At 42.4% G+C, this 26,565-nt stretch overlaps 1 protein-coding gene across 1 annotated transcript in view; it reads right to left on the bottom strand.

The window, feature by feature from the left end:
- The window catches only part of DOCK5 (dedicator of cytokinesis 5), a 206,948-nt gene that overhangs the window by 90,181 nt on the left and 90,202 nt on the right, over positions 1-26,565 (bottom strand). The window contains exons 15-21 of the mRNA XM_010840180.1: positions 21,816-21,940; positions 19,134-19,232; positions 13,930-14,002; positions 10,432-10,535; positions 9,144-9,327; positions 1,436-1,533; positions 1,130-1,219 (exon numbers count right to left, since the gene is read on the bottom strand). Coding sequence (XP_010838482.1) covers positions 1,130-1,219; positions 1,436-1,533; positions 9,144-9,327; positions 10,432-10,535; positions 13,930-14,002; positions 19,134-19,232; positions 21,816-21,940 — 773 coding nt within the window. The remainder of the gene's footprint in view (positions 1-1,129; positions 1,220-1,435; positions 1,534-9,143; positions 9,328-10,431; positions 10,536-13,929; positions 14,003-19,133; positions 19,233-21,815; positions 21,941-26,565) is intronic.

Here is a 26,565-nt window from a genome sequence, read left to right on the forward strand (position 1 = left end):
ACTGTGGTAAATGCTGGGAGGAAGACAATACAATCCAGCACCCCTGGCCTCAGAGAGCTGACCGCCACAGAAAGCAGGCGGGCACAGGTAAACACGTCAGGGAAGAAAACGGAATCGGAGGGGGCAGGGTGTGGGGAGGGGTTTCCTGGAGAATAATAGATACTATCTCAAGGATACAGCTAATGAAATACTGAACGACGTCTCTCTCCTCAGCGCAGTGTGGGTGCCCCTAAAAACTGAACTTCACCAGATTTCTGGGTCTCAATTTTCTGCTCAGATGTTAACTCTTATCAGGTGCCATCTTATCACTACCAGACACACAACCAACAAATAACCACTTTGCACCTACTTATGATGCACGCATGCGTGCTTAGTCACTCTGCCATTTTTGACTCTTTCCAACCCTATGGACTGCAGCCCACCAGGCTCCTCTGTCCATATTTCCCAAGCAAGAATACTAGAGTGGGTTGCCATTTCTTTCTCCAGGGGATCTTTGCCATCTAGGGATGAAACCTGGGTCTCCGGCATCTCCTGCATTGCATGCGGTTACTTTACCACTGAGCCACCTGGGAAGCCCATGTTCTGGTTTAGGGCCAGACGATTTTAAATCAAGTTAAAGGGATTCCTTATGTCAAATATAGTAAAATACCTAATTTTCCTGAATGAGAAAGAAAAAGCATATCAAAAAAAAAAAAAAGAAAAAGCATATCAAAAAGGAAGATTTAACAGGAATTGAAGAAAAAAGGTCTTGACTATAAGTCAATCATATCTAGGTACCACCCTGGTGGTCCAGTGGTTAAGAATCCATCTTCCAATGCAGGGGACATAGGTTCAATCCTGGGCTGGGGAACTAAGATCCCACATGCCACGAGGCAACGAAGCCTGAGCACTGCAGCTAGAGAGAAGTTCAAGTTCAAGACCCATCACAGCCAAAAATAAATAAATAAAAAATTTAAGAAGTCAATTGTATCTAACATTACTTCTGGGAACGTTGCCTCAAGAATTCATCAGAGAGATGTATATAAATATTTATGCAGGAGGATATTGTCACCATTATTTATAATAGTGAACTATCAAAAACCACAAAGTTGTGAGAATGAACACTAGGTTAACATGCATAATTGCTTACCAGTGCATCAAACACGAGGAAGTCATATGTTTCATCATCTGACATTTCCATCATGATGTTAAAAAGTGCATCTAGTGTATCTTGCAAAAACTGAAGATAAGAAACAGAGAGGTTATCTGGTGAGTGCAGAAATATGAGGAGAATTAGATTTCAAAAGAAGAGGTTTAAAAATAGCATTTTCCTAAAAACTGGCACACTTGCTTCCCAATGCAGACTAAGGGTTATGTTTACACCCACTGGGTTCATTTAAGATGCTGAACTAAGGATGCAGTGGCTGTAGTCTTACCTGTGAATAAATAAACATACCTTCACAATCTCTCCTCCATCCACCTCCATTAACTTCTTCAAGTTGTGTTTAATATTCTGAGGGCTTGAGCGCCAATTTAACAAGCCTAACAGGTCAACTGGGAAGAACAACCACAAACCATAAGCGTTAGACACAGATGTGCAGAGCAACCCACACACACAGCTCTGCAGAGGAGATCATTGCTCCTGCAGGTGGCTAGAACCTTACGCAGTCTTTTAATTTACTGTCTCTTACCTAACTCAAAGAAAACCTTTTAGTAATCTTTCCTTCTTCACAGAGAAAAAAAACCAACCACAATTGTACAAGAACCTAAAACATTTCCTGAATAGAATGCACACCTCTCATGTAAGATATCACCGTCTTACACATGAATCACTAAAATAACCTACCGACCTTTAATTTGCTGTACTGCTTAATTTGTCCCTTGTCACTCTGTGTGTCTTGGTGGATGCAGAGGGGAAAACAAACTTACAGATGTACATTAATTCATTTAAATATCACATCCACAGTGTAGAGATTTCACTGATTTTTTTTAACTTAAAAACAATTTATTTTATATTGGAATATCATTGATCTACAATGCTGTATTAGTTTCAGGTGTACAGCAAATGATTCAGCTATAGTGAGTGAGTGAAAGTCACTCTGAAATGTCCGACTCTTTGCAACCCCATGGACTACAGCCCACCAGGTTTTTCCGTCCATGGAATTTTCCAGGCAAGGATACTGGATGGGTAGCCATTCTTTTCTCCAGGGGATCTTCCCTGGGTCTCCCAGGAATCAAACCCGGGTCTCCTGCATTGCAGGCAGATCCTTTACCATCTCTGAACTACCAGGGAAGCCTGATTTAGTTATAAGAATATGTAATATGTATATGTAAAAAGAATATATAAATATTTATGTTTTTTTTCAGATTCTATTCCCCATACAGATTATTACAGAGAATTGTTATATAAGAATAAATAAGAATTATATAGGAATATATAAGAATATATACTGTAATAATACTGAGTATACATAATATATAAGAATTATATGTAAGAATTCACAGTAATGTATAATATGTAAATATATATAACACATAATTATATATATATATATATAAATTATATATTCATATATATGTATATATGTTCTTTTTTAGATTCTATTTCCCATATAGATTATTACAGAGAACTACTCTGAGTAGAGTCCTGTGTGTTATTCAGTAAGTCCTTGATGGCTACCTATTATATAGGTATGTATATGTTATATATAGGTATGTATATGTTTTATAGGTATGTATATTTATTTCATAGGTGTGTATATGTTAATCTCAACCTCCTAATTTATCCCTCCACCCCACTTTTCCCCTTTGGTAACCAAGAACAGATTCTGTTTCATTTTATTTGTTTCATTTCTGAGATGAAGAAACTTAAGCTTTGTGAAATTAAATTACCCGCCTTAGATTACACAACTGCCAGAGAACAGCATGAATGGAATTTAATAACAGATTTTCTGATTCCCCAAAACCATGTCCTTGCTATTCTATCATACTCCCTCCCAGAGTTCTTCAAAGAAATAAAACAGATGGCAAATCAGATGGGTTGCTATACTGAAGGATGGTAGAACAGATGAATGGCCTGCAGGGTAACTCTGCGACAAAAATCTTCGGGTGTTTTTGGATTTAAAATGCAGAATTTGGGATCTATAAACCACTTACAATGGGCTTCCCTGGTGGTTCAGTGGTTAAGAATTCACCTGCAATGCAGGAGACCCAGGTTCGATCCTTGGGTCAGGACGATCTCCTGGAGAAGAAAATGGCAATTCAACCCAGTATGCTTGCCTGGGAAATCGCATGGGCAGAGGGGCCTGGTGGACTACAGTCCATGGGGTCACCAGGGTCAGACACGACGTAGCAACTACACAACCACAAGCCATTTACAGGTCTAATGAATGTCTAGATACTGAAAGTGTCACTTTAGTGTCATACTAAAGCAGGCATCTGGACCATTACTACTTTATCATTTTGTCTAGTACATCAAGTTACTATTACTATTCGTAGAGCATTTTTTAGTAAGCGTAGCACTATGTATTTTTAATCAATGGATCTGTATAAACACATATATAAGGAGTTGAAAATGCATTCTGTTCGTGAGAACAGCCAGTTTGCTTCAGTGTGTTTGTTTTACTGGCATGCACATGTTTAGTTCCTGGGAAGCCTCCAATGCCTAGAGACATCCCACTGTCAACAAAATAAAATCCCAATAGCATTCACAGTAGAAGGTGCTAAGGTCCCTCCTAGGGTTTGCCTGCCAGCCCATCACAGGCAGACAGATCAACTCAATACTCCCCAAGCTGTGGCATGTTCTTCAATCATTTCCTGTCTTTACTTCCCTTTGTTTGAAATGTCCAGAAATACTATACTGCTGTGACCAAAAATTCCATTCAGGTTTTATCCATATGCTGTTACGGAGGGACTTCCCTGGTGGTCCAGTGGTTGAGAGTCTGCCTTCCAATGCAGGGAACACAGGTTTGATCCCTCATCAGGGAATTAGGTGGAGAAGGAAATGGCAGCCCACTCCAGTGTTCTTGCCTGGGGAATCCCAGGGACGGGGGAGCCTGGTGGCCTGCCGTCAATGGGGTCGCACAGAGTCAGACACAACTGAAGGGACTTAGCAGCAGCAGCAGCGGCAGCAGGGAATTAGGATTCCACATTCTACTCTACGGGACAACTAAGCCCACGCGCTGCAACTACCGAGCTCGCACACTCAGAAGCCTGCTTGGTGCAACTGGAGAGAAACCCTCGCACCACAGCCAACACCTGATGAAGCCAGTAAATGATGTGTGCTCAGTTGCTCAGTTGTGTCCGACTCTTGTGCAACCCCACGGACTATAGCCCACCAGGCTCCCCTATCCATGGGATTTCCCAGGCAAGAATACAGGAGTGGGTTGCCATTTCCTTCTCCAGGGGATTTTCCCAACCAGGGATCGAACCCAGGTCTCCTGCATTTGCAGATGGATTCTTTACAGTCTGAGCCAACAGGGAAGCCCAAATAGGTAATAAATAAATACACTTTAAAATTTATTTAAAAAAAAAAGAAAAAAAAAAGATGTTATGGAAAAACCCAAGCAAACTTTTTGGCCAACCCAATGCTGTGGATTTGGTCAGCTGCTACTTCTACCTCAAGACTCATTTCAAACTTTATTCCCTCTAGGAAGACATAACCAATCATTCTGTTCTATCTGCACTCCTTGTCCATATATATGTACATTAGGACAAATAAGTAAGGACACACTTGACACCTCTTTGCCTCTTCCCATAGATTGAAACACTTGAGGGGAGGGACCATATTGTATTCATTCTTAAAGCCATCACAGTGCTAGCCACCTAGCAGGTGTTCAGTACACGCTGGATCAGACGGCATAGCAGGATGGAATCAAAACCAGCAGCCCCAAGGAAACTGGTAGTGTACACAAGACAATTCTTCACTCCTTACATAAATACTTCAGAACAGACACTGTGCTAGACCTATCCACTAGGCACTGTCCATTCCAGCTTCCCATCTCCTATTTCTGCCCAAGGCTAGTCAACCATTCTGTTCCACTGGTTACACTTCATTTCACGAGCGCTACCTAAGGAAAAGGACTTAGATACGCCATCAGCAGAGAAGAGTCGAGCAGCAGATTTTAGCATCTGCCAAGCACCCGCTCATCAGCCTAGAGGTTTATTCCCTAGAGATGCTTGCATGCTCCATCAGTGCTCATATTAAGGATGTATTTGGCAAAGGTGAACCATAAGGTCTTAGGGCAAGAAAAGTGGTGGCACAGTCACAGAAACAGGCCTAGACTCACCGTGTTTCTGGGATTCACACAGGTTGATGAATGGCTCTGACAAACTTCATTGCTGTATAGTATCTATCCCATTATATGGATGTACCAGAATTTGTTCATCCATTTTACTGTCAATGAACAACCAGATGGGGGAACGCTCTGCCAGTCCAATGGTTAGGACCCCACACCTACACACCAAGGGTCTGGGTTCAATCCCTGGTCAGAAAACTAAGATCCTGCAAGCCAAAGCAGCACAGCCAAAAACAAAAAACAAAACAACGCCCCCAAAACCAGATGGGTTGTTTGTGGTTTTGAGACATCATAAACAACTGTGCTGTGTACATTCTCATATGCCTCCCGGTTTACAGGTACAGCTGCTTATCTGAGGTATAAAACTAGAGTATATTTCTGGGTTATCAGGAATGACCACCTTCAACCATATCAGATACTACCTAATGTTATCCAAAGTTGTTTCAACTTACATCTCCATCAGAAGTATGTAGGAATTCATGATCCTCTAATTGACAGTCCTCAAATTTAGGGTAGTGATTACCTTTGGGAAAAGATTAGGACTGCAACATTTAAAAAAGAAAAAAATGACAAAAAAACCCCTAAATTTTGCTACATATATGTATTTTCAGATCCAACTCCATTACTTATGAGTTCAGGCACAGTATTAGGTAAGGTGTTACAGAAAAACTTGAATGAACTTTTGGCCAGCCTAATATTTCAGTTTCTTAACTCAGCATTCTGATCAGCATATTGACATTAATGATAACAACATGGGTGTCTTCCTGTGCGAGGATGTCCATGGGTAAAATGAGACAGCTGTGAAAGCCTGGTGCAAGGCCTATACCTGCAGAGACTTGACTCTCCTCTCCCTTTTCTAGAACAAATCTATTCTCACCCTCCAAACGGTCCAGCAACAAAACGATCCCATATAAATCGAGCTGTTCTAGTTTCGAAAAAATTCATAAAGTAATGAAAGCACCTACAGGCTCTGTTTGTGACAAAGTCCAGTGGCTTTTGACCTTTGGAGTCCAAACAGCCCTCCAAAGGCTAAGGAACAACACCTCTGGTCAGTCTCTGTGTAAAAGGAGAACAGATACATTCCTAATCAGCAAACGCCCTCATAGAGTTGACGGTTTACTTATGTTCCTCAGCTGCTTCTTTCTCAGAATAAATTGAACTGGTTCTTTATCATTCCCATCATATTAGAAGAAAGCAGAGAAACAATAACACTTACGATCTGCTGCTGGGAATACCCTGTCTTTTCAAATATGCACAAGGCTGCCCTATCTGTCCCCTCTTCCTACTCTGTCCAGGCCGACAGCAGGTGAGATCAGGTGACTTGTCTAAGATGAACCAGCTAGCAAGTGGCAGAGCTGGGAACTGAACCCAGGCAACTGGCTCCAAATTCTCCTTATATATTTAAACAAAACTAAGGTTATGTTCTATGTACTGTTAACATTTTTCTATGTCTTTGTTTTGAAATCTTGAGTTGGCCCCAAAGTTCATTCATGTTTCTCTGAGGATGTTACAGAGGAACCTGAATGGACATTTTTGGCAAAGCCAGCTTTTTTCACAGTCTCATATATTTTATCATTTAATAACATTATAGACTTTGACCTCATCCCCAACTACTGGACATGTGGATTGTTTGCTGTGTTCCCCCATTATGAATAATAGGGAAACCTCCTCCTACAAAAATCTTTGTGCACATCCCTCATTGTCCATTTACGTTCACTTTCTAGGGGTCACAGTACTAGACCAGAGGGTCTGAAAATATTTAAAATCTCTGATACATCTTAATCATTTCCAATATGATGCTAAAGCTGAAACTCCAGTACTTTGGCCACCTCATGCGAAGAGTTGACTCATTGGAAAAGACTCTGATGCTGGGAGGGATTGGGGGCAAGAGGAGAAGGGGACGACAGAGGATGAGATGGCTGGATGGCATCACTGACTCGATGGACGTGAGTCTCAGTGAACTCCGGGAGTTGGTGATGGACAGGGAGGCGTGGCATGCTGCAATTCATGGGGTCGCAAAGAGTCGGACACAACTGAGCGACTGATCTGATCTGATCTGATTTAACCTTTTATCAACAATTTATTTATACTTACTTTTTCCCTAACAACGGTTATATCGTGGATACAGTTTTGACATGTAAGCTCAGAATGCTTTCTAGCTTAATTTTTAAGGTGTTTCTCTTTTCCTAATTAATAGACTTTATTTTGGAGAAGGAAATGGCAACCCACTTCAGTATTCTTGCCTAGAGAATCCCATGGACAGGGGAGCCTGGTGGGCTGTTGTCCATAGGATCGCACAGAGTCAGACATGACTGAAGCAACTTAGCAAGCGTGCATGCACTGGAGAAGGAAATGGCAACCCACTCCAGTATTCTTGCCGGAAGAATCCCAGGGATGGAGAAGCCTGGTGGGTTGCCGTCCATGGGGTCGCACAGAGTCGGACATGACTGAAGCGACTTAGCAGCAGCAGCCACAGCAGTCTTTATTTTTTTGAGCAGTTTTAGGCTTGCAGAAAAAATTAAGCCCAAAGTGCAGAGTTCCCAAATATCCTTTCAAGGTTGCAGAGTTTCCAGTATTATTAACATCCTGCATTACTGTAGTACCTTTATTACAACCGATGAGCCAACACTGATAAAGATCATGAACTCAAGGCTGTCGTTTAAGTTGGGCTTCACTTTGTATATTCTGTGGGTATGGACAAATGTCCAGCGACATATATCCCTGTACCCATTAGGGTATCATTTAGCATATAGCTTTACTGTCCTAAAAATCCCTCTTCTTTGTCTGTTCATCCCTCCCTCTCTGCCCGAGCCCTTTGTAATCATGGATCTTTTCACGTCTTTATAGTTTCGCTTTTTTTCTGGCTTCATTTTTGGTGCATGCTTTTACTTTCGCATAAGTAACAGCTCTAAGCCTCACTCTATTGAGTCTAGACACTTGCTCAAGTTGAAATACTATCCATATTCTCTACCCAACCATGATTCACCAAAATAAATCTTTAGATCCTTTCTAAAGACCGAACACATGCTATCTGATGATCCTTGAGTGTCCCTTATATCTCAGCTGCTTTGTCTACCTTATCATCTCCCTAAGGCAGAGCCCCAACTCTTCTCAAAGGTCAAAGGGACGAATCATCCACACAGCACAGGGGATACAGAATTTTTAAAGCAAGTCCGCAGAGCATCTAACCCTTGGAGCACTATATCCAGCAGCACTCCTTAGAAATTACATAGGTTAAGTAAATAAGAAGCTGTTATTGGCTATCAAATGCCATGATATACACAAGAGAAGTTAAAATTGCTATCAGATTTCAAGAAGGGACAAAGTAAAGCTGACTCTGAACTGTTCAGCTGATTTTATGAAAACTCTCTGACTGCTTGAGAAAAAAATGGGGAAAGAGGAGTCTACATGGCAACAGATGGAAAGGCTAACAGGAAATCCTCCCTGCTCTTTGCCATCCTTCTTGAGCAAGGCACGGATATTTGCCTGCCAGTGTCCTTCCCCTGCTACCACAATCTCTCATTACACACATTATACAAAGAACAGTATTAGAGCTCTTTGCTGCACTGAAGGAATGAAACATAAGACCTTCAAATTTTACAGCCTCCATTAGAATACATTTGTAGGTTTTACCATATTTAAAAAACACCAGGTTTTTCATCCTGGTTCAAAGATAGACAAAGAAGCCTCATAAAAAGCTTTAGTTATCTAATAGTTCTACCTAGAACATCACGCAAAGAGCAGAATCCAGAAAGCCTAGGACCCCATCTCAGAAGACTGATGGTCCAGTCTCTTGAATTTAACAAAGGAGCCCAGGAGGACCCAACAGAAAACCCATTCTGGTGTCATTCTGGTCACCACGCCTACCATTCTGGGTGAGCTTCGTGGAACATATGAGGGTGGCAATCTGAAAGCTGTCCTTTGTGCTGTCTTTGGCTGGTGCAAAGTTGGCTGAGTTTTTAGATGCTTGGAGCTCCTTTTCTTCCATCTCCACCTTGGTTCCAGGCAAGGTCAGGTAGAATTTAGCATCTTCCATCTTCTTGTTGTCACCCTGCAAAGGAAGCATGTCAGGGACTCCAGAGAGTAGACAAAATCCCTTGGATGCAAATAAAATAATATTTATCATGAGCACAGTGTATTTCTAGCATAAGAAAGTTTTTATAGTAGATCCCTTCTAACTCTGAGGTGTTATATTTTTCAAAAATCTGAGCCTAGAAATAATTTAAACATTGTATGAAAATGGAATAAGTAATGAAGCAGAAATCAGTATCCTAGTCTGTTATAAATACGTAAGTAAAGAGTAAGGATGGTTTTCTTGAATGTGTAAATTGTCACAGTTATACTTCATTGTGTCCCCTGAGAAGAAACAGCCAGCCATGGCTTCCAACACTAATTCTGAGCTCAGGAGCTATTAACAGAAATACACTTCAGGCAGCTTCATCTCAGAAAAGCTATCAACTGAAAAAATCCTCCTTGATGTTGTTGGACAAATGAGATCTTCTCAATATCTACTTTCGACTCTAAAATCTCAGTGGGAATGAGAGCTCTGCAGCACTCAGATGGAAGAATAAGGACAAAACTGATACCGGAGGAAGAGGGGCCCCAGAGCACAGAAACGGTGCCTGGCTCATGCTGATATGAAAACCACATCCTACCACACCCACCACCACACCCACCACCTGCTAACCCAGCCCAACAGCGCAGTTATCAACACTCCACAAGGGGTGATGCAAAGAACAGAAAGCCAGAGAACAACCTCTGGCTGTTCACCTCCATGATGCCATTTGCAGAAGAAGGAGGGACCATTCTTTAAAAAAAAAAAAAAAATTTTTTTTTTTTCTTGGCCATGCTGAACAGCATGTGGGATCCAAGTTGCCCAACCAGGGATCGAACCCACGCCCCCTGCAGTGGAAGTGTGACTGGCTGTCCCCACTGGACCATCAGGGAAGTCCCAGTACCATCATTTATTAGACTGAAGGGGATGGGAGTCCAGGAAGCTAGTGTGACCACAGTCCTCTGGGATTCGAGACTGGTAGGTGCGAACACATACAGCTCTAGAGAAGATTCTGATAGTTATACACGAAGTCTAAAAGGAGTTTTCAGAATCATTTTCAGAGGGAGTAAGGAGGTCCTCAGCCTCTTTCTTTAGCACCACCTTATACACCACCAGATCGTGCCTCCCGTCCTGCAGAGTGGTGCCATTTATGTTCATCAGCTTCACAAAGGACACGCCAAAGGCTCGCTCTGATTTATCTCTGGCTGAAAAGACAAGAATATATGTCTGAGCAGGACAGAAGAATACCAGGAGTGATGGCTATGACAGCTGATGGCTCTGCAGTCAGGTGTTCGACCGCACACTCATCAATTAGTACAGTGAGCTCCAATAAGCCACATGGATTATCCATGTCACTGCCTCCCTGAAGGAAATAGTTCCTTAACTGAAATCTTCTGGTGCCCCCCACACATACCCTGCTCTTCCTATATTTATGAATGAATGACAACAGAATCCACTCAAACATCCTATCAGAACAATGAGTATCGACACTGACCCCACCTCCAGGCTAACCCCACATCCTAAGAGCCTCTGGACACCTCTTCTCTCCATTCCTGCTGTTCCCTCCTGAGTCCAGGCCACCCTCATCACTTCCCTGTATTCCCATAAGCTCTTCATAACAGGTCTCTCTGTCTTTAGCCCTTCAACCACCCAACATCTCTCCACTCTTTGGTATGAATTTCCAAAATCAAACCTAATCAGGTCAAATGCCATGCTTCCAAACCATTCCATGGGCTATCTCACTACTGCTGTTTTAAAACAGACTCAGTATGTATGTATGTACACTCTGTATATATGTATTTAGTTATATTTTGTTGCACTGGGTCTTTGATGCTGTGCACAGGCTTTCTCTAGCTGTGCTGAGCAGGGACCACTCTATAGTTGTGTATGGGCTTCTCATTGCAGCAGCTTCTCTTATTTGGAGCATGGGCTCTAGAGCACACGCTGAGTAACTGTGGTGCATGGGCTTAGTTGCTCCTCAGCAAGTAGGATCTTCCCAGACCAGTGATGAAATCCATGACCCCAGCATTGGTAGGCAGATTCCCAGCCACTTGACCACCAGGGAAGTACCTCAGCAAGTATTTTATTTATTATATTTCAAGGTTTGTGGACAGCAAGGAGATCAAACCAGTCAATCCTAAAGGAAATCAATCCTGAATATTCACTGGAAGGACTGATGCCGAAGCTCCAATACTTTAGCCACCTGATGCGAAGAGCCTGCTCATTGGAAAAGACCCTGATGCTGGGAAAGACTGAGGGCAGGAGGAGAAGGGGCGACAGAGGATGAGATGGTTGGATGGCATCACCAACTCCATGGACACGAGCTTGAGCACACTCCGGGAGACAGTGAAGGACAGGGAAGCGTGGTGTGCTGCAGTCTGTGGGGTTGCAAAGAGTCAGACACAACTTAGCCATTGAACAATAACAAAGTTGTGATGCCATCTAAGGTTTCTGTTCCTCTCTTTTTCCAAGATGCCAATGTGCCAGGAAAAGGGGTTATGTGTTTCTTGTGGCATCTGGGAGGGAGAATCCAGCCTCTTGAGGAAGGAAAGGGCCTCCCTCCTGGTCTTCAGAGTTGGCCTCTGAGCTCACCATGTTCCCTACTCAGATGTCTATGGCTGGGGTGGCTCGTGGCCCCTTCTCCCCACAGGCACACCTCTAAGCTCTGCTAGGTCTCGTGTGTCTCCAGACTGGCTGAGCAGGTATCTGTTATGAAAAGATTATACTATAGTCCGTTCATATGTTCTCCTCTCAATGGCCACTTGGGCCGTGTCCAGTTTGGTTGGGGATACCATGACTAAAGCTGTTATAAATAGATAACCAGATCACCACCACCACCTATATACTTGCAATCCCCAATCATTTTGGCACCAGGGACTGGTTTCATGGAAGATAATTTCTCCACAACAAGGGGCAGGAGGAATGGTTTCAGGATGATTCAAATGCATTACATTTATTGTGCACTTTATTATTATTGCATCAGCTTTACCTCAGATCATCAGGCATTAGACTCCAGAAGGTAGGGACTCCTGACCTATACAACACTCTTTAATGGCTCCTCTACAAGATGGTCTGAAAAGAATCTTCACTTTTCATGACCCTGCTCCAGCCTGCCTGGAATCAGACTGCCAAGGTGTCAATCTGGGTTCTTACTAGTCCTGTGACCTTGGGCAAAGTGAAAGTAAAAGTCACTCAGTCATGTCCAACTCTTTGCAACCCCATGGACTTCTCCATGGAATAGCCAGGCCAGAATACTGGAGTAGGTAGCTGTTCCCTTCTCCAGGGGATTTTCTCAACCCAGGGATCGAACCCAGCTGAGCCACCAGGGAAGACCAAGAATACTGGAGTGCGTAGCCTATCCCTTTTCCAGCAGATCTTCCCAGGAATTAAATCAGGTTCACCTGCATTGCAAGGGGACTCTTTACCAGCTGAGCTACCAGGGAAGCCCAACCTTGGGCCTAACATCTCTGTGCCTCACTTTCCTTATGTACAGATATGGATAAAAGTAGTATGGACCTTATCAGACTACTGTAGATACTAAACAAGACAGTGTATAAATATAAATACCACATGGTATTTGGTACAAACTAAGAGCTTGAGAAATGCTCCTTTAGTATAATGTAGAACTGGACGAAATTGCTAATATTTGACTATTTGCTACTGACCTATAAAACTGGCACTTTAAGATGGCTCAATTTAATATTATAATTGCTCCCACTTCAGCAGCCCTTTCCTTTTTCAAACACATTTCTCCACCATCACCCTTCGCTGGGTTAACCTCTGCTATCTTCGAGGCTCAGACAGGATGTAGGAAATCTTAGGAGTTGTAGGAAATCCCCAGGCAGGGTTGGGTGCTAGGCTTACAACTCCACATTTGCTGTTGTAACACGTCACATTGATCTGACCTTCATTGTCTGTTTTCATAGTCATCTTTCTAACTAGATCACAGAGACTTTTCAGAGCAGCGCCTGAGTCCTGTCTGCTATTGAGGGCCTGGCCTGCAGTCTGGTAGGCAGACGGCAGTCAAAAATTTCAGTTTGGAAGGAAGGACTGGACTTTCATGCAGTGCTGAATAAGAACAACACTTCCAGACACTTGTGATCAATCGGAAAATAAACAATATTCTCCTTTGTTCGTACTTTAGAAATGTCAACTCATGAACTATGATCTAAAATTTGAAATAGTTCTTTCATTAGAAAAAAATTGGGGAAACTAGAGATTAAAAACTTTTCTGGCTTCAGGATTTCTCAGCAATATGACAACATACACTGTGAATGCCTAAGAGGAAAATATAATACACAAGCATTTCCTATCTCTATCCAACTGTGAAACTCATTGTGTCAGAGAACATCTATTAGCATCTTAGAGAACCTTAGTACTCACAGAACACATTTTGGGGAAATTCTGATACAGAATGAACAACACGAATCCTGGAAACCTAGAAAAATTCATTAAAAAATATTTCCTTAGCACCAGTGAATCCTCAAAGATGCCAAATATCTTGTTCTACAGACACACAAAAGTGCTGTCAAGCAGGAGGTTTTTTTGATGAAAGATATTGTTTTGATGAAAGTATGTCACAGACCTCCTAATACTTACATTCCTGAGACGACCGGTGTCGGAAGGTAAACCTTATATGGCAGCGAGTAACTTCTTCTATAGCAATGGACACCTGTATAATAATTCAGAATTACGAGTTTATATTAATTCAGTCCTTGGCACGCAAAGCTCATTTTATAAAATGAGGCCCATTTTAGTATCTGGTCATAAGGAGTCATTGTGATAGAGTGAGATTTCATGGAGGACTTCAGTCAAGAGAGCTTTAGCTATTTCTCAAAACCAAGTAAAGCTCAAGAGATCATCTTTGCTATTTATCATAGATTCTGAAAGCGGAGATACTACAAATTTCTAGTGTCTTCTCAAGTATGAAGCAGGAGATGCTTCAGAGTGAAAACATCAGTACCTGTACCTTTCAGACTACAAGCTGTACGTGAATACAATAACATTTAGGGACTATAACAGAAGGAAAGGGCTTTCCTGGTGGCTCAGTGGTAAAGAATCTGCCTGCCAAGGCAGAAGACCCACGATCGATTCCGGGGTCGGGAAGGTTCCCATGAGAGGGAAATGGCAACCCATTCCAGTATTCTTGCCTGGAGAAACCCATGGACAGAGGACCCTGGCAGGCTACAGTCCATGAGGTCACAAAGAGTCAGACATGACTGAGCACATACACACACTAGAACAAAAAGATAAAATACTGGAGAAAAGGAAGCTTTTTCTTTTTGCTGCTTATATGTAGAGAAGAGACAGGGAAAACAGAGGCATGGGGCAATGTAGAGAGCAGAGAATTTGTGGCAAGAGTTTAATTATGGTGTGGTTATATAATGGACTATTGTGCAAATATCTATCAAATCTCAACATGAATCAGCCATAGGTATACATATATCCCCTCCCTTTTGAACCTCCCTCCCAGCTCCCTCCCCATCCCACCCCTCTAGGTTGATACAGAGCCCCTGTTTGAGTTTCCTGAGGCACAACGCAAATTCCCATTGGCCCTCTATTTTACATATGATAATGTAAGCTTCCATGTTACTCTTTCCATACATCTCATTCCATCCTCCCCTCTCCCCATGTCCGTAAGTCTATTCTCTATGTCTGTTTCCCCACTGCTGCCCTGTAAGTAAGTTCTTCAGTACCATTCTTCTAGATTCCATATATATGTGTTAGAATACGATATTTATCTCTCTCTCTCTGACTCACTTCACTCTGTATAATAGGTTCTAGGTTCATCCACCTCATCAGAACTGACTCAAACGCATTCCTTTTTATGGCTGAGTATTATTCTATTGTACCTATGTACCACAATTTCTTTTTTTTTAAATTTTATTTTTAAACTTTACATAATTGTATTAGTTTTGCCAAATATCAAAATGAATCCACCACAGGTATACATGTGTTCCCCATCCTGAACCCTCCTCCCTCCTCCCTCCCCATACCATCCCTCTGGGTCGTCCCAGTGCACTAGCCCCAAGCACCCAGTATCGTGCATCGAACCTGGACTGGCAACTCGTTTCTTACATGATATTTTACATGTTTCAATGTCATTCTCCCAAATCTTCCCACCCTCTCCCTCTCCCACAGAGTCCGTAAGACTATTCTATACATCAGTGTCTCTTTTGCTGTCTCGTACACAGGGTTATTGTTACCATCTTTCTAAATTCCATATATATGCGTTAGTATACTGTATTGGTGTTTTTTATCCATTCATCTCTTGACGGACATCTAGGTTGCTTCCATATTCTAGCTATTGTAAACAGTGCTGCAATGAACAAGGGATACACGTGTCTTTTTCAATTTTGGTTTCCTCAGAGTATATGCCTAGGAGTGGGATTGCTGGGTCATATGGTGGTTTTATTCCTAGTTTAAACTTGCATGCACAGCATGATTCAAGACATATTAAGTATGTAAAATTGTGGAGGATGGTTCAGTTCAGTTGCTCAGTTGTGTCTGACTCTTTGCGACCCCATGGACTGCAGCACGCCAGCCTTCCCTGTCCATCACCGACTCCCGGAGTTTACTCAAGCTCATGTCCATGGAGTTGGTAATGCCACCAAACCATTCCATCCTCTGTCGTCCCCTTCTTCTCCCGCCTTCAATCATTCCCAGCATCAGGGTCTTTTCAAATGAGTCAGTTCTTCACATCAGGTGGCCAAAGTATTGGAGTTTCAGCTTTAGCATCAGTTCTTCCAATGAATATTCAGGACTGATTTCCTTTAGGATTGACTGGCTGGATCTCCTTGCAGTCCAAGGGACTCTCAAGTCTTCTCCAACACCACAATTCAAAAGCATCAATTCTTCGACACTCAGCTTTCTTTATGTTCCAACTCTCACATTCATACATAACTACTGGAAAAACCATAGTTTTGACTAGACGGACCTTTGTTGGCAAAGTAATGTCTCTGCTTTTGCATATACTATCTTGGTTGGTGATAACTTTTCTTCCAAGGAGCAAGCGTCTTTTAATTTCATGGCTGGAGTCACCATCTGCAGTGATTTTGGAGCCCCCCAAAAAAGTCTTGCCACTGTTTCCCCATCTATTTCCAATGAAGCAATGGCACCAGATGCCATGATATTAGTTTTCTGAAAGTTTAGTTTTAAACCAATTTTTTCACTCTCATCTTTCACATTCATCAAGAGGCTCTTTAGTTTTTCTTTGCTTTCTGCCATAAGGATGATGTCATCTGCATATCTCAGGTTATTGGTATTTCTCCCAGCAATCTTGATTCCAGCTTGTGCTTCATCCACCCCAGCATTTCTCATGATGTACTCTGTACATAAGTTAAATAAGCAGGGTGACAATATATAGCCTTGACGTACTCCTTTTCCTGTTTGGAACCAGTCTGTAGTTCCATGTCCAGTTCTAACTGTTGCTTCCTGACCTGCATACAGATTTCTCAAGAGGCAGATCAGGTGATCTGGTATTCCCATCTTGTTAAAAATTTTCCACAGTTTGCTATGATCCACACAGTCAAAGACTGTGGCGTAGTCAATAAAGCAGAAGTAAATGTTTTTCTGGAACTCTCTTGCTTTTTTGATGATCCAGCAGATGTTGGCAATTTGATCTCTGGCTCCTTTGCCTTTTCTAAATCCAGCTTGAACATCTGGAAGTTCACAGTTCACTGCCTGGCTTGGAGAATTTTGAGCATTACTTTGCTGGCATGTGAGATGAGTGCAATTGTGCAGTAGTTTGAACATCGTTTGGCATTGCCTTTCTTTGGGATTGGAATGAAAACTGATCTTTTCCAGTCCCATGGCCACTGCTGAGTTTTCCAAATTTGCTGGTATGTTGAGTGCAGCACTTCGACAGCATCATCTTTTAGCATTTGAAATAGCTCAACTGGAATTCCATCACCTCCACTAGCTTTGTTCACAGTGATGCTTCCTAAGGCCCACTTGACTTTGCATTCCAGGATGTCTGGCTCTAGGTGAGTGATCACATCATCGTGGTTCTTCTGTGTATTCTTGCCACCTCTTTTTAATATCTTCTGTTTCTGTTAGGTCCATACCATTTCTGTCCTTTATTGTGCCCATCTTTGTGCATTTATTATGCCTCCAACCATTGTGGAGGATGGTTACTTCTGAATTAAGATACAAGGGCAATTTATTTTTTAGTTATTTAGAGTTTTTAAGACTCTGACAATCAGAAAGTCAACGTGGATAAGCAACAAAGTTCCATTGTACAGCACAAGGACCTATATTCAGTATCCTGATCTCAGTCATAATGGAAAAGAATATTCAACAGAATATATATATATATATATATATATGGATGAGCTTCTCGGGTGGCTCAGTGGTAAAGGATCCCCCTGCTAATGCAGGAGATGTGGTTCTATCGGGTTGGAAGGATATCCTGGAGACAGAAATGGCAACTCACTCCAGTATTGTTGCCTGGGAAATTCCATGGACAGAGAAGCCTGGCAGGCTACAGTCCATGGGGTAACAAAGAGTTAGACAGGACTTAGTGACTAAACAAAAACTAGAAATACATATAGATAATGGAATTGCTTTGCTGTACAGCCAAAATTAACACAGCACTGCAAATAAATTATACTTCAATTATAAAATAATAAAAAAAGAAAGAGCTAGTGGAGCCTAGGTTTCAGAAAAAGTGGGCTCTAGTGTAGACTCTGACAGAGAGCAGCTAGAGGAACATGGCTACTTCACTTCTCTGAGTTCAGTTACCTCTTTAGAAAAAGGGCTACTGTTGGGACTTACCTTGTGGTCCAGTGGCTAAGACTCTGCCTTCCAATGCAGGTGGTACCCAAGTTGGATCCCTGGTGGGAGAACTAAGATCCCCCATGCTGCTCAGTGTGGTGAACGATTAACAAAAAGAAAAAGGGGTACTGTAACTCAGGCCATTTCAGTTGCAGAGCTATTGCAAGGCTCACATGAGCTGACTGATCTCAAGAGCGCTTTGGAATCTGAAAACCACATAATTAAATTGAAAAGAGGCCCAGCAAACTTGGTTAGAGGCCAAGAAGGAGAGAAATGTTAGGAAACTGCTCATGAAAGTGTGAAAATTTCCATTTGCTGCTGGACCATCTTGGCAGCCTCTTACATCATTACAACCACAAGTTTTTCTCCAAATTTCAACACGTTGACAAACTAGAACGTTATTTAAGATTTTGAAGTTTCTGAAAGAGAAATGCTCTTCTAAAGAATTATGATGATCAGTTCATTTCTTATGGCACACCACAAGCAACCTGTGTAAAACTTCAGGATAAAGGAGGAATCACTGGTGGGTAAAAGGGTCATTTGTGGAGATGTGTTTGGACCTACAGTCTGTCAAACAGTGAAGTAAGTCAGAAACAGAAAAACAAATATAATATATTAATGCATATATGTGGAATCTAGAAAAATGATACAGATGAACCTACTTCAGGGCAAGAATAGACACACAGACGTAGGGAACAGATGTGTGGACAAAGGGGGTGGGATGAATCAGGAGATTGAGGTTGACATATATACACTACCACATGTAAAACAGAGAGCTAGTGGGAAGCTGCTGTATGGCATAAGGAGCTCAGCTCAATGCTCTGTGATGACCTAGAGGGGTGGGATAGGGGAGTGGGGTGGGAAGCAGGGTCAAGGGCGGGGGTATATGTATACATACAGCTGACTCACTTCACTGTGCAGCAGAAACTAACACAACATTGTAAAGCAACTATATCCTAATTTTAAAAAAGAAAGGAATCTAAAAGAGGTTTCGTGTATGACAGAAGTTACTGACAGCACATTCTCACCTTGACGGTCTCATACCAACAGGGCTGCTTGACTTGATAATACACCACTGATTTGTACTCAGAAATGCCTTCATATCCAGCACCAGGATGAATCGCTTTCTTTGGATGGAAAGAAAAAATTAGGAGGTGATAATATTATCTAGACAGTCAGGGTACTCCACATGGCTAGCGCACGTCTTACATTGGCATCCATAAGCTGATTACCTCTGGGGTGAAGAGTGAGATGACTTTCTAAGAAGATGTGCTACATGTATACAATGGAAGACTACTCATCCATAAAAAGGAATGAAATAATGCCATTTGCATCAACATGGATGAACCAGAGATTGTCATACTAAGTGGTGAAGTGAGTCAGACAGAGAAAGACAAATATGAAATCACTCATATGTGGAATCTAAAGTATGACAGACATGAACTTATTTACAAAATGCAAACAGACTCATGGACATAGAAAACAAACTCCTGGTTTCCAAAGGGGAAGGTTGAGGAGTGGGAATAATTAGGAACTTGAGATGAAAAGATACGCACTATTCTATATAAAATAGGTAACAAGGACCTACTGTACAGCACAGGGAACTATATGGAATATGTTGTAAAAACCTACATGTTAAAAGAATCTAAAAAAGAATATACATAGATGATCGATAGATAATGCTGTACAGATAGACACTTGGGTGTATACCTGAAACAAACACAACACTGTAAAGCAACCATATGTCAATAAAAGAAATTAATTTAAAATGACTGAGTTTTGGGCTTCCCCAGTGGCTCATTGGTAAAGAATCTGCCTGCCAATGCAGGAGACACAGGTTTGATCCCTGATCTGGGAGGATCCCAAAGCAACTAAGCCCAGGCACCGCAACTCTTCAGTCTGTGCTCTAGAGTCTGCAAGCCGCAGTTACTAAGCCCATGTGCTACAACTACTAAAGCCCGCGTGCCCTAGAGCCTGTGCTCCGCAACGTGAGAAGTCACTGCAATGAGAAGCCTGCACACCCCAACTAGAGAGTAGCCCCCAAACACCACAAACTAGACAAAAGCCCAGCAAAGCCAAAAATAAATTAATTAAATTATATATTAAAAAAAAAGTGAGTGAGTTTCTAGCACTTTGAGGGTCCAAGTATCTTGATGCGTAGTTGCTAAGGCAGCCAGTACCAGCTTAACATTCCTCTTTGCTGAAACTTTTATTCTCTCTTCCATTCCAACCATATACTGTCCTTCCTTCCTTTCTTCTTTCCTCTTTCAGCGAATGGAGGTCTAATGAGGGTGACCCAGAGCTAAGCACACTGCATATGTAAAGCCGTGTGAGGTCCTGTCTACACTCTTGTTTTAAGGACTTGGTACATAGGTGTGGTGTGTCCACTAGAACTTAGGGTTGTGGCTCTTCCTAGAAAGGAACCACTTAGAGCAGTAGAGTCAGGCCTCCGTGGGGGTACTTCCAAGCTAGTTAGCAAAGCCACGATGTGTACTTGAACTCTTGGGGCGAAAGGGCTCTCCTAACAGCACAAAGAAATCATTCCCAATTGTGGCCCACGGCATTCTGCTTCTCCCTCTATGCAGAGGACAACTTGTCTTTAAACAACTGATTCCTTCAAAGACAAGCACATCCCCAGGAAGTGGTGGATGGTGTACTCTGCTGTGCCCTCACCACGATGCACTCAGTGAATGGAGTGGACTCCCCAGCAGGTAACTATGGCTCACACAAGAGGAGCCAGAGGTCACTCGGGCAGTAAAAGCCTGCCGTGACCACCCCTTGCCTATCCTCCTCCATGACGTCAGAATCAAGACTTAACTTCTGTTGGAGGAACAATGGACCGGAAGTCAGGACACCTGTGTCTGTTTCCTGCATCACCTCTGGGTCCTGTACTTCCCTGAGAGAACACCTTATCCTCTCTGGGCTGCCGTTTGATGATCTCTAAAACTAAAAAGCATGGTAGTTGACCTCGAACCAAGAGCCCTTCCAGTGTAACAGCTCTAAGCAGTGCACCTCCACTGGTTCAGCTCACCAGGTGGAGGACCTGTACCCTCCAGATCGAAAGGAGGACCTTATCAGATTGAAAGTGTCTAAATTACTTGAAAATGATTAAGAATCTCTACATCAGGGGCTTCCCTGGTAGCTCGGTGGTAAAGAATCCGCCTGCCAACGTAGGAGACGTGCATTTGATCCCTGATCTGGGAAGATCCCATATGCCTTGGCACAAACTAAGCCCATGCACCACAACTATTAGGCCCAGGAGCTGCAACTGCTGAGTCCATGTGCCTCAACTGCTCTACCCAAGAGCCTGTGCTCTGCAAAGGGAAGCCACTGCAATGAGAAGCCTGCACACTGCAAGAAAGGGTAGCCCCACTCACTGCAACTAGAGAAAGCCTGTGTGCAGCAATGAAGACCCAGTGCAGCCGAAAATAAATCAATAAAAAGGAGAGAGAGGGAATCGCTACATTAGAAATGTACACCTGAAATCCTGGTGGCTTGAGGTCTTTCTCAGCACAGGAGAAATAATAAAATTAAGAATCTATGTGAATTTATTAATAAAACTGGTAACTGCTATTCACAAATTTAATGGGCTTCCTACATTTTTCTTGTGAAACACCAAATCCACTCTACAGTGAAGAACAATTAACGTCAGGCCTGAAGTCCTGTAAAGGAGTGTGTGATGGCAGTGGGACTACCGGGAACATACTAACCTCCAGGAGCCTGCCCTCCTCGTCATGTACAGACATGGTCACCTCCACGTTCTTTGGTGTCTTCTTTTTCCCCTTGTCAAACTCCCCATGGATCAGGGTGACATAAATATCATTCCGAACATCTCCTGCAATACAACAATCCATCCTGTGAGTGGTGCTACCTGGAGTCATTTTTAAATTTCAGAGTGCAATAAGATGTAAATTATATGTAAAATATAAAATGCTCTGACTTTGTAATAAATTATTTACATAGGAGTTTTTACACGTATTGTTCCCAATAGCTTACCTCATTTTACCTCTCCATACATAGCACAGTGTCTCTGAAGTACAGTTTAGTGCTATTTGTTGTACACGTGAAACTTATATAATATAGTACATCAACTATACCACAAAAAAACATGTGAGCAATGATTTATCCATAAGGATATTCATTGTGGTACTGTTTGTTAATGTGAAAACTTTGACACATCTTCAGTTTCCAACCATAGAAACGGTTGAGTAAATTAAGGTACAGTGAAATGAAATAATATTCATTTACTCCTTTAAAAAACAGACTGAACACAGACTCTGTTATGAAGCATTGTGCTAGGTGTTTGGGAGACAACGGTCAGCCATACACCCACAGCCTTGCTCTCCAGCAGCTTATAGTCTGCTGGGTGAGAGAAGCATTCTCAGACCATCATCTGATGAGATGCATCATTATAAAGTCAGGATCAATGGAGGGTGTGGGAATTTACCCTTTGGGCTGATACTGGAGGAATGAGAGTAGGAGGGAGAGTACATAGCATGTGCAAAGGCCCAGAGGTAGCCGACATATCAATGATGCTTTCAAGTGAAGGAAATCTGGTATGAGATGAGGTTATGGAGACAGACATAAGTCTGCCTGAGGCCAACAGAAGAATTTGTATCTTCATCCTAAATATAAACAGAAGTCACTGACATGTTTTCAGAAAGGAACGAGTGTGACGATATCAGAAAGGCATTTATAACAGACCATTCATGCTACCGTGTGGAGAATGAGATAGAAAGAACAGAACAGGGAAACCAGTTAGGAAGACATGGCAGTTGTCCAGGGAACTGAAGTCAGTAGCTACAATTTAGGGAGCTGCAGCTGGATAAAGAAGGGGGTGGAGTTGAGAAGCTTTCAAAGGGAAAACTGGTGGATCTTCTCCCTCAATCCTGTGTGAGGTGAAGGAAAGGAGGTGTCAAGGGTGATTTCCAGGTTTCTTGTCTATGCAAGTGGATGGATGAGGGGCTGTTCTCTGAGATAAAAACACAATAAAAGAGTCAGGCCCAGATGCTTAGGATGGCAAGTTCCAGGTGCAGATTTTGAGTTAAGAAATAAACAAAGAAAAAGAATGATCCAATTGAGGGTGGGAAGAGAAGGTCCTCTTCCCACCTCTGATTAAAGGAAGGGTCTTAGAACTAGAGATTCGGATTTATAGGCAACTAACACAGAGAAGCAAAATGAATGGATGAGGACTCCCCTGGTAGTGCAGAGCTCCCGATGCACATGATCCGGTTCAATCACTGGTCCCACATGCCACAACTGAGTCCACATGCTGCCGCTAAGACCCAGCACAGCTAAGTAAAGAAATACGAAAACAGAGAGTGGATGAGATCACCTAGGGAGAGGACAGCGTGCAGAAGGAAAGAAAGGGGACCTGTTAAAGACTGAACTGTGTCCCCCTCCCTCAAATTCACATGTTAAAGAGGTGACTAATGTAAAAGGCGGTCATATGGTGAGCCCTAATCCAATATAACTGATACCTTTATAAGACTAGGACACAGATAACACACAGACCAAGGGGTGACAGTATGAGGATACAGTAAGGAGGCGGCAACCGGTAAACAAGAAGAGGATTCCGAAGAAACAAGCCTACAGATATTTTGATTTTTGACTTCCAGCCTCCAGAACTATAAGAAACTATACTTTCATTTTTTATACTTTATTGTTTGGCTACACTGCATGGCATATGGGATCTTAGTTTCCTAAGCAGGGATCAAATCCTCACCTGCTGTATTGTATTTACCACTGGACCTCCAAGGAAGTCCCATATACTGCCATTGTTCAAGCCACACAGCCTGTGGTTCTTTGTCATGCAGTGCAAGCAAACCAAGAGAGGGCATAAGGACCAAATACTGAGGAACTTAAAGGTGAGGTCGAAGATAATAAGTTGGCAAAGGAATCCTGGGAGAGATGCCAGGGGCAGGAAACAAAGAGAAGAGTGTGGCATCACCAACAATGTGTGGTAACATTCCAAAAGAGGGAGTGAGCAACTGTGTCATATGCTAGCCAGAGACTATCATCAGGCTAAGAATATCCACTGGACTTAGAGACACTGTAATCTTTAGTGAGTAGTGACAGCCATTCTGGACAGAGAGAGACTGACAGGTGAGGAAACAGAGAACATATAATTGCTTCCACGAATTTAGCTACGAGGGAAAGTGCAGTAGAGGGAAGAATTAAAGACGACTCTGGAGCCTGTTCAAATGGTGACAAAAAGGACACCAGTGAGGGATGTTGGCCCAGATCTATGTTTCTCAAACCCGGCCAATTACCAGAATCCCCAGGAGAACCTAATAAAGGTCCATACAGTCAAAACTATGATGTTTCCAGTAGTCATGTATGGATATAAGAGGTGAGCCATAAAGTAGGCTGAGTGCTGAAGAACTGATGCTTTCAAACTGTGGTGCTGGAGAAGACTCTTGAGAGTCCCCTGGACAGCAAGGAGATCAGACCAGTCAATCCTAAAGGAAATCAACCTTGAATATTCATTGGAAGGACTGATGCTGAAGCTCCAATATTTTGGCCACCTGATGCAAAGAGACAACTCATTGGAAAAGACCCTGATACTGAGAAAGACTGAGGGCAGAGAAGGGGGCGACAGAGGATGAGATGGCATCACTGACTCAATGGACTTGAGTCTGAGCAAACTCCAGGAGATAGTGAAGGACAGAGAAGCCTGATGTGCTGCAATCCACGGGATGGCAAAGACTCAGACAAGACAGCAACTAAACAACAACCTGGAGAACCCGGGTCTTACAAACTGAGTCAGAGTCTGGGAAAGTCTGGGAATCTGTATTTTAATATTACCCAGGTAATCCTGACTGGCTGAACCAATGACTTACATTTGAGAACCATCATTCTGGATGATTTTTAAAGCCTATTATAGCCCTGGCAGTTCATGAACTAATACTATTAAGTAGAAGGACTCTTTCCAGACAGATTTCAAAGGTAAATTCACTTTGCCCAAAGAAAAAAACTCGTCTATTACATTTTTTTTAGGTTTCGGTCTTGCTGAAGCAGTAAAACGGCCATCAGTTACAGGAAGAATACCAATACTTATTTTTATAAACAGCAAGAAAACAAACATTTTCCAAGAATGTTGATGAAAATGTATTAGGGTGAAACAGCTCTGTAAAGGATAAAGCAGATGAAAACTACTATTCGTGAGCAAAGAAGATGATCTCCATTTTAGAACTCTTTCATTTCTTCATTCCACAAATATTCTTTTAATACTCACTATGTATACAAATGCATGAGGCCATCAAATTATTTTGTGTGTGCATGCTCAGTCTCAGTCGTGTTCAACTATTAGCGAACCAATGGACTGTAGCCCACAAGGCTCCTCTGTCCATGGGATTTCCCAGGCAAGAATACTGGAGAGAGTTGACATTTCCTCCTCCAGGGGATCTTCCCCACCCAGGGATTGAACTGCGACTCCTGCATTGGCAGGCAGATTCTTTCCACTGAGCCACCAGGGAAGCCCATCAAATTATTACTGCTCCTTAATTTCACCAAGGAGGAACAAGAGCTTCAATTAGTTTAAAAGATCCTGGGGACTTCCTTTGCGGTCCCGTGGTTAAGAATCTGTGCTTCTATTGCAGGGGGCACAGGTTCAATCCCTGCTCAGAAAACTAAGATCCCACATGCTCTGCAGGGCAGCTAAATTAAATAAACAAATAAAAATTTTAAAAACCTGAATTTTTATGCACTAGATAACAGTTTGGCTTTCAAGAATTTTTCTAACATGCCAAAGATTGTTTATTCATATTTTTTTCTAATGAACATACAACATATTTGTGCTTTAATATTTATAATATATATTTTATATAATCAGATCAGATCAGATCAGTCGCTCAGTCGTGTCCGACTCTTTGCGACCCCATGAATCGCAGCATGCCAGGCCTCCCTGTCCATCACCAACTCCCGGAGTTCACTGAGACTCATGTCCATCGGGTCAGTAATGCCATCCAGCCATCTCATCCTCTGTCGTCCCCTTCTCCTCTTGCCCCCAATCCCTCCCAGCATCAGAGTCTTTTCCAATGAGTCAACTCTTCCCATGAGGGGGCCAAAGTACTGGAGTTTCAGCTTTAGCATCATTCCTTTCAAAGAAATCCCAAGGCTGATCTCTTTCAGAATGGACTGGTTGGATCTCCTTGCAGTCCAAGGGACTCTCAAGAGTCTTCTCCAACACCACAGTTCAAAAGCATCAATTCTTCGGCGCTCAGCTTTCTTCACAGTCCAACTCTCACATTCATACATGACCACAGGAAAAACCATAGCCTTCACTAGACGGACCTTTGTTGGCAAAGTAATGTCTCTGCTTTTGAATATGCTATCGAGGCTGGTCATAACTTTCCTTCCAACGAGTTAAGCGTCTTTTAATTTCATGGCTGCAGTCACCATCTGTAGTGATTTTGGAGCCCAGAAAAATAAAGTCTGACACTGTTTCCCCATCTGTTT

The sequence above is a fragment of the Bison bison genome, unplaced genomic scaffold, assembly GCF_000754665.1.
Source record: "Bison bison bison isolate TAMUID 2011002044 unplaced genomic scaffold, Bison_UMD1.0 scf7180017864141, whole genome shotgun sequence".
Lineage (NCBI taxonomy): Eukaryota > Metazoa > Chordata > Mammalia > Artiodactyla > Bovidae > Bison > Bison bison.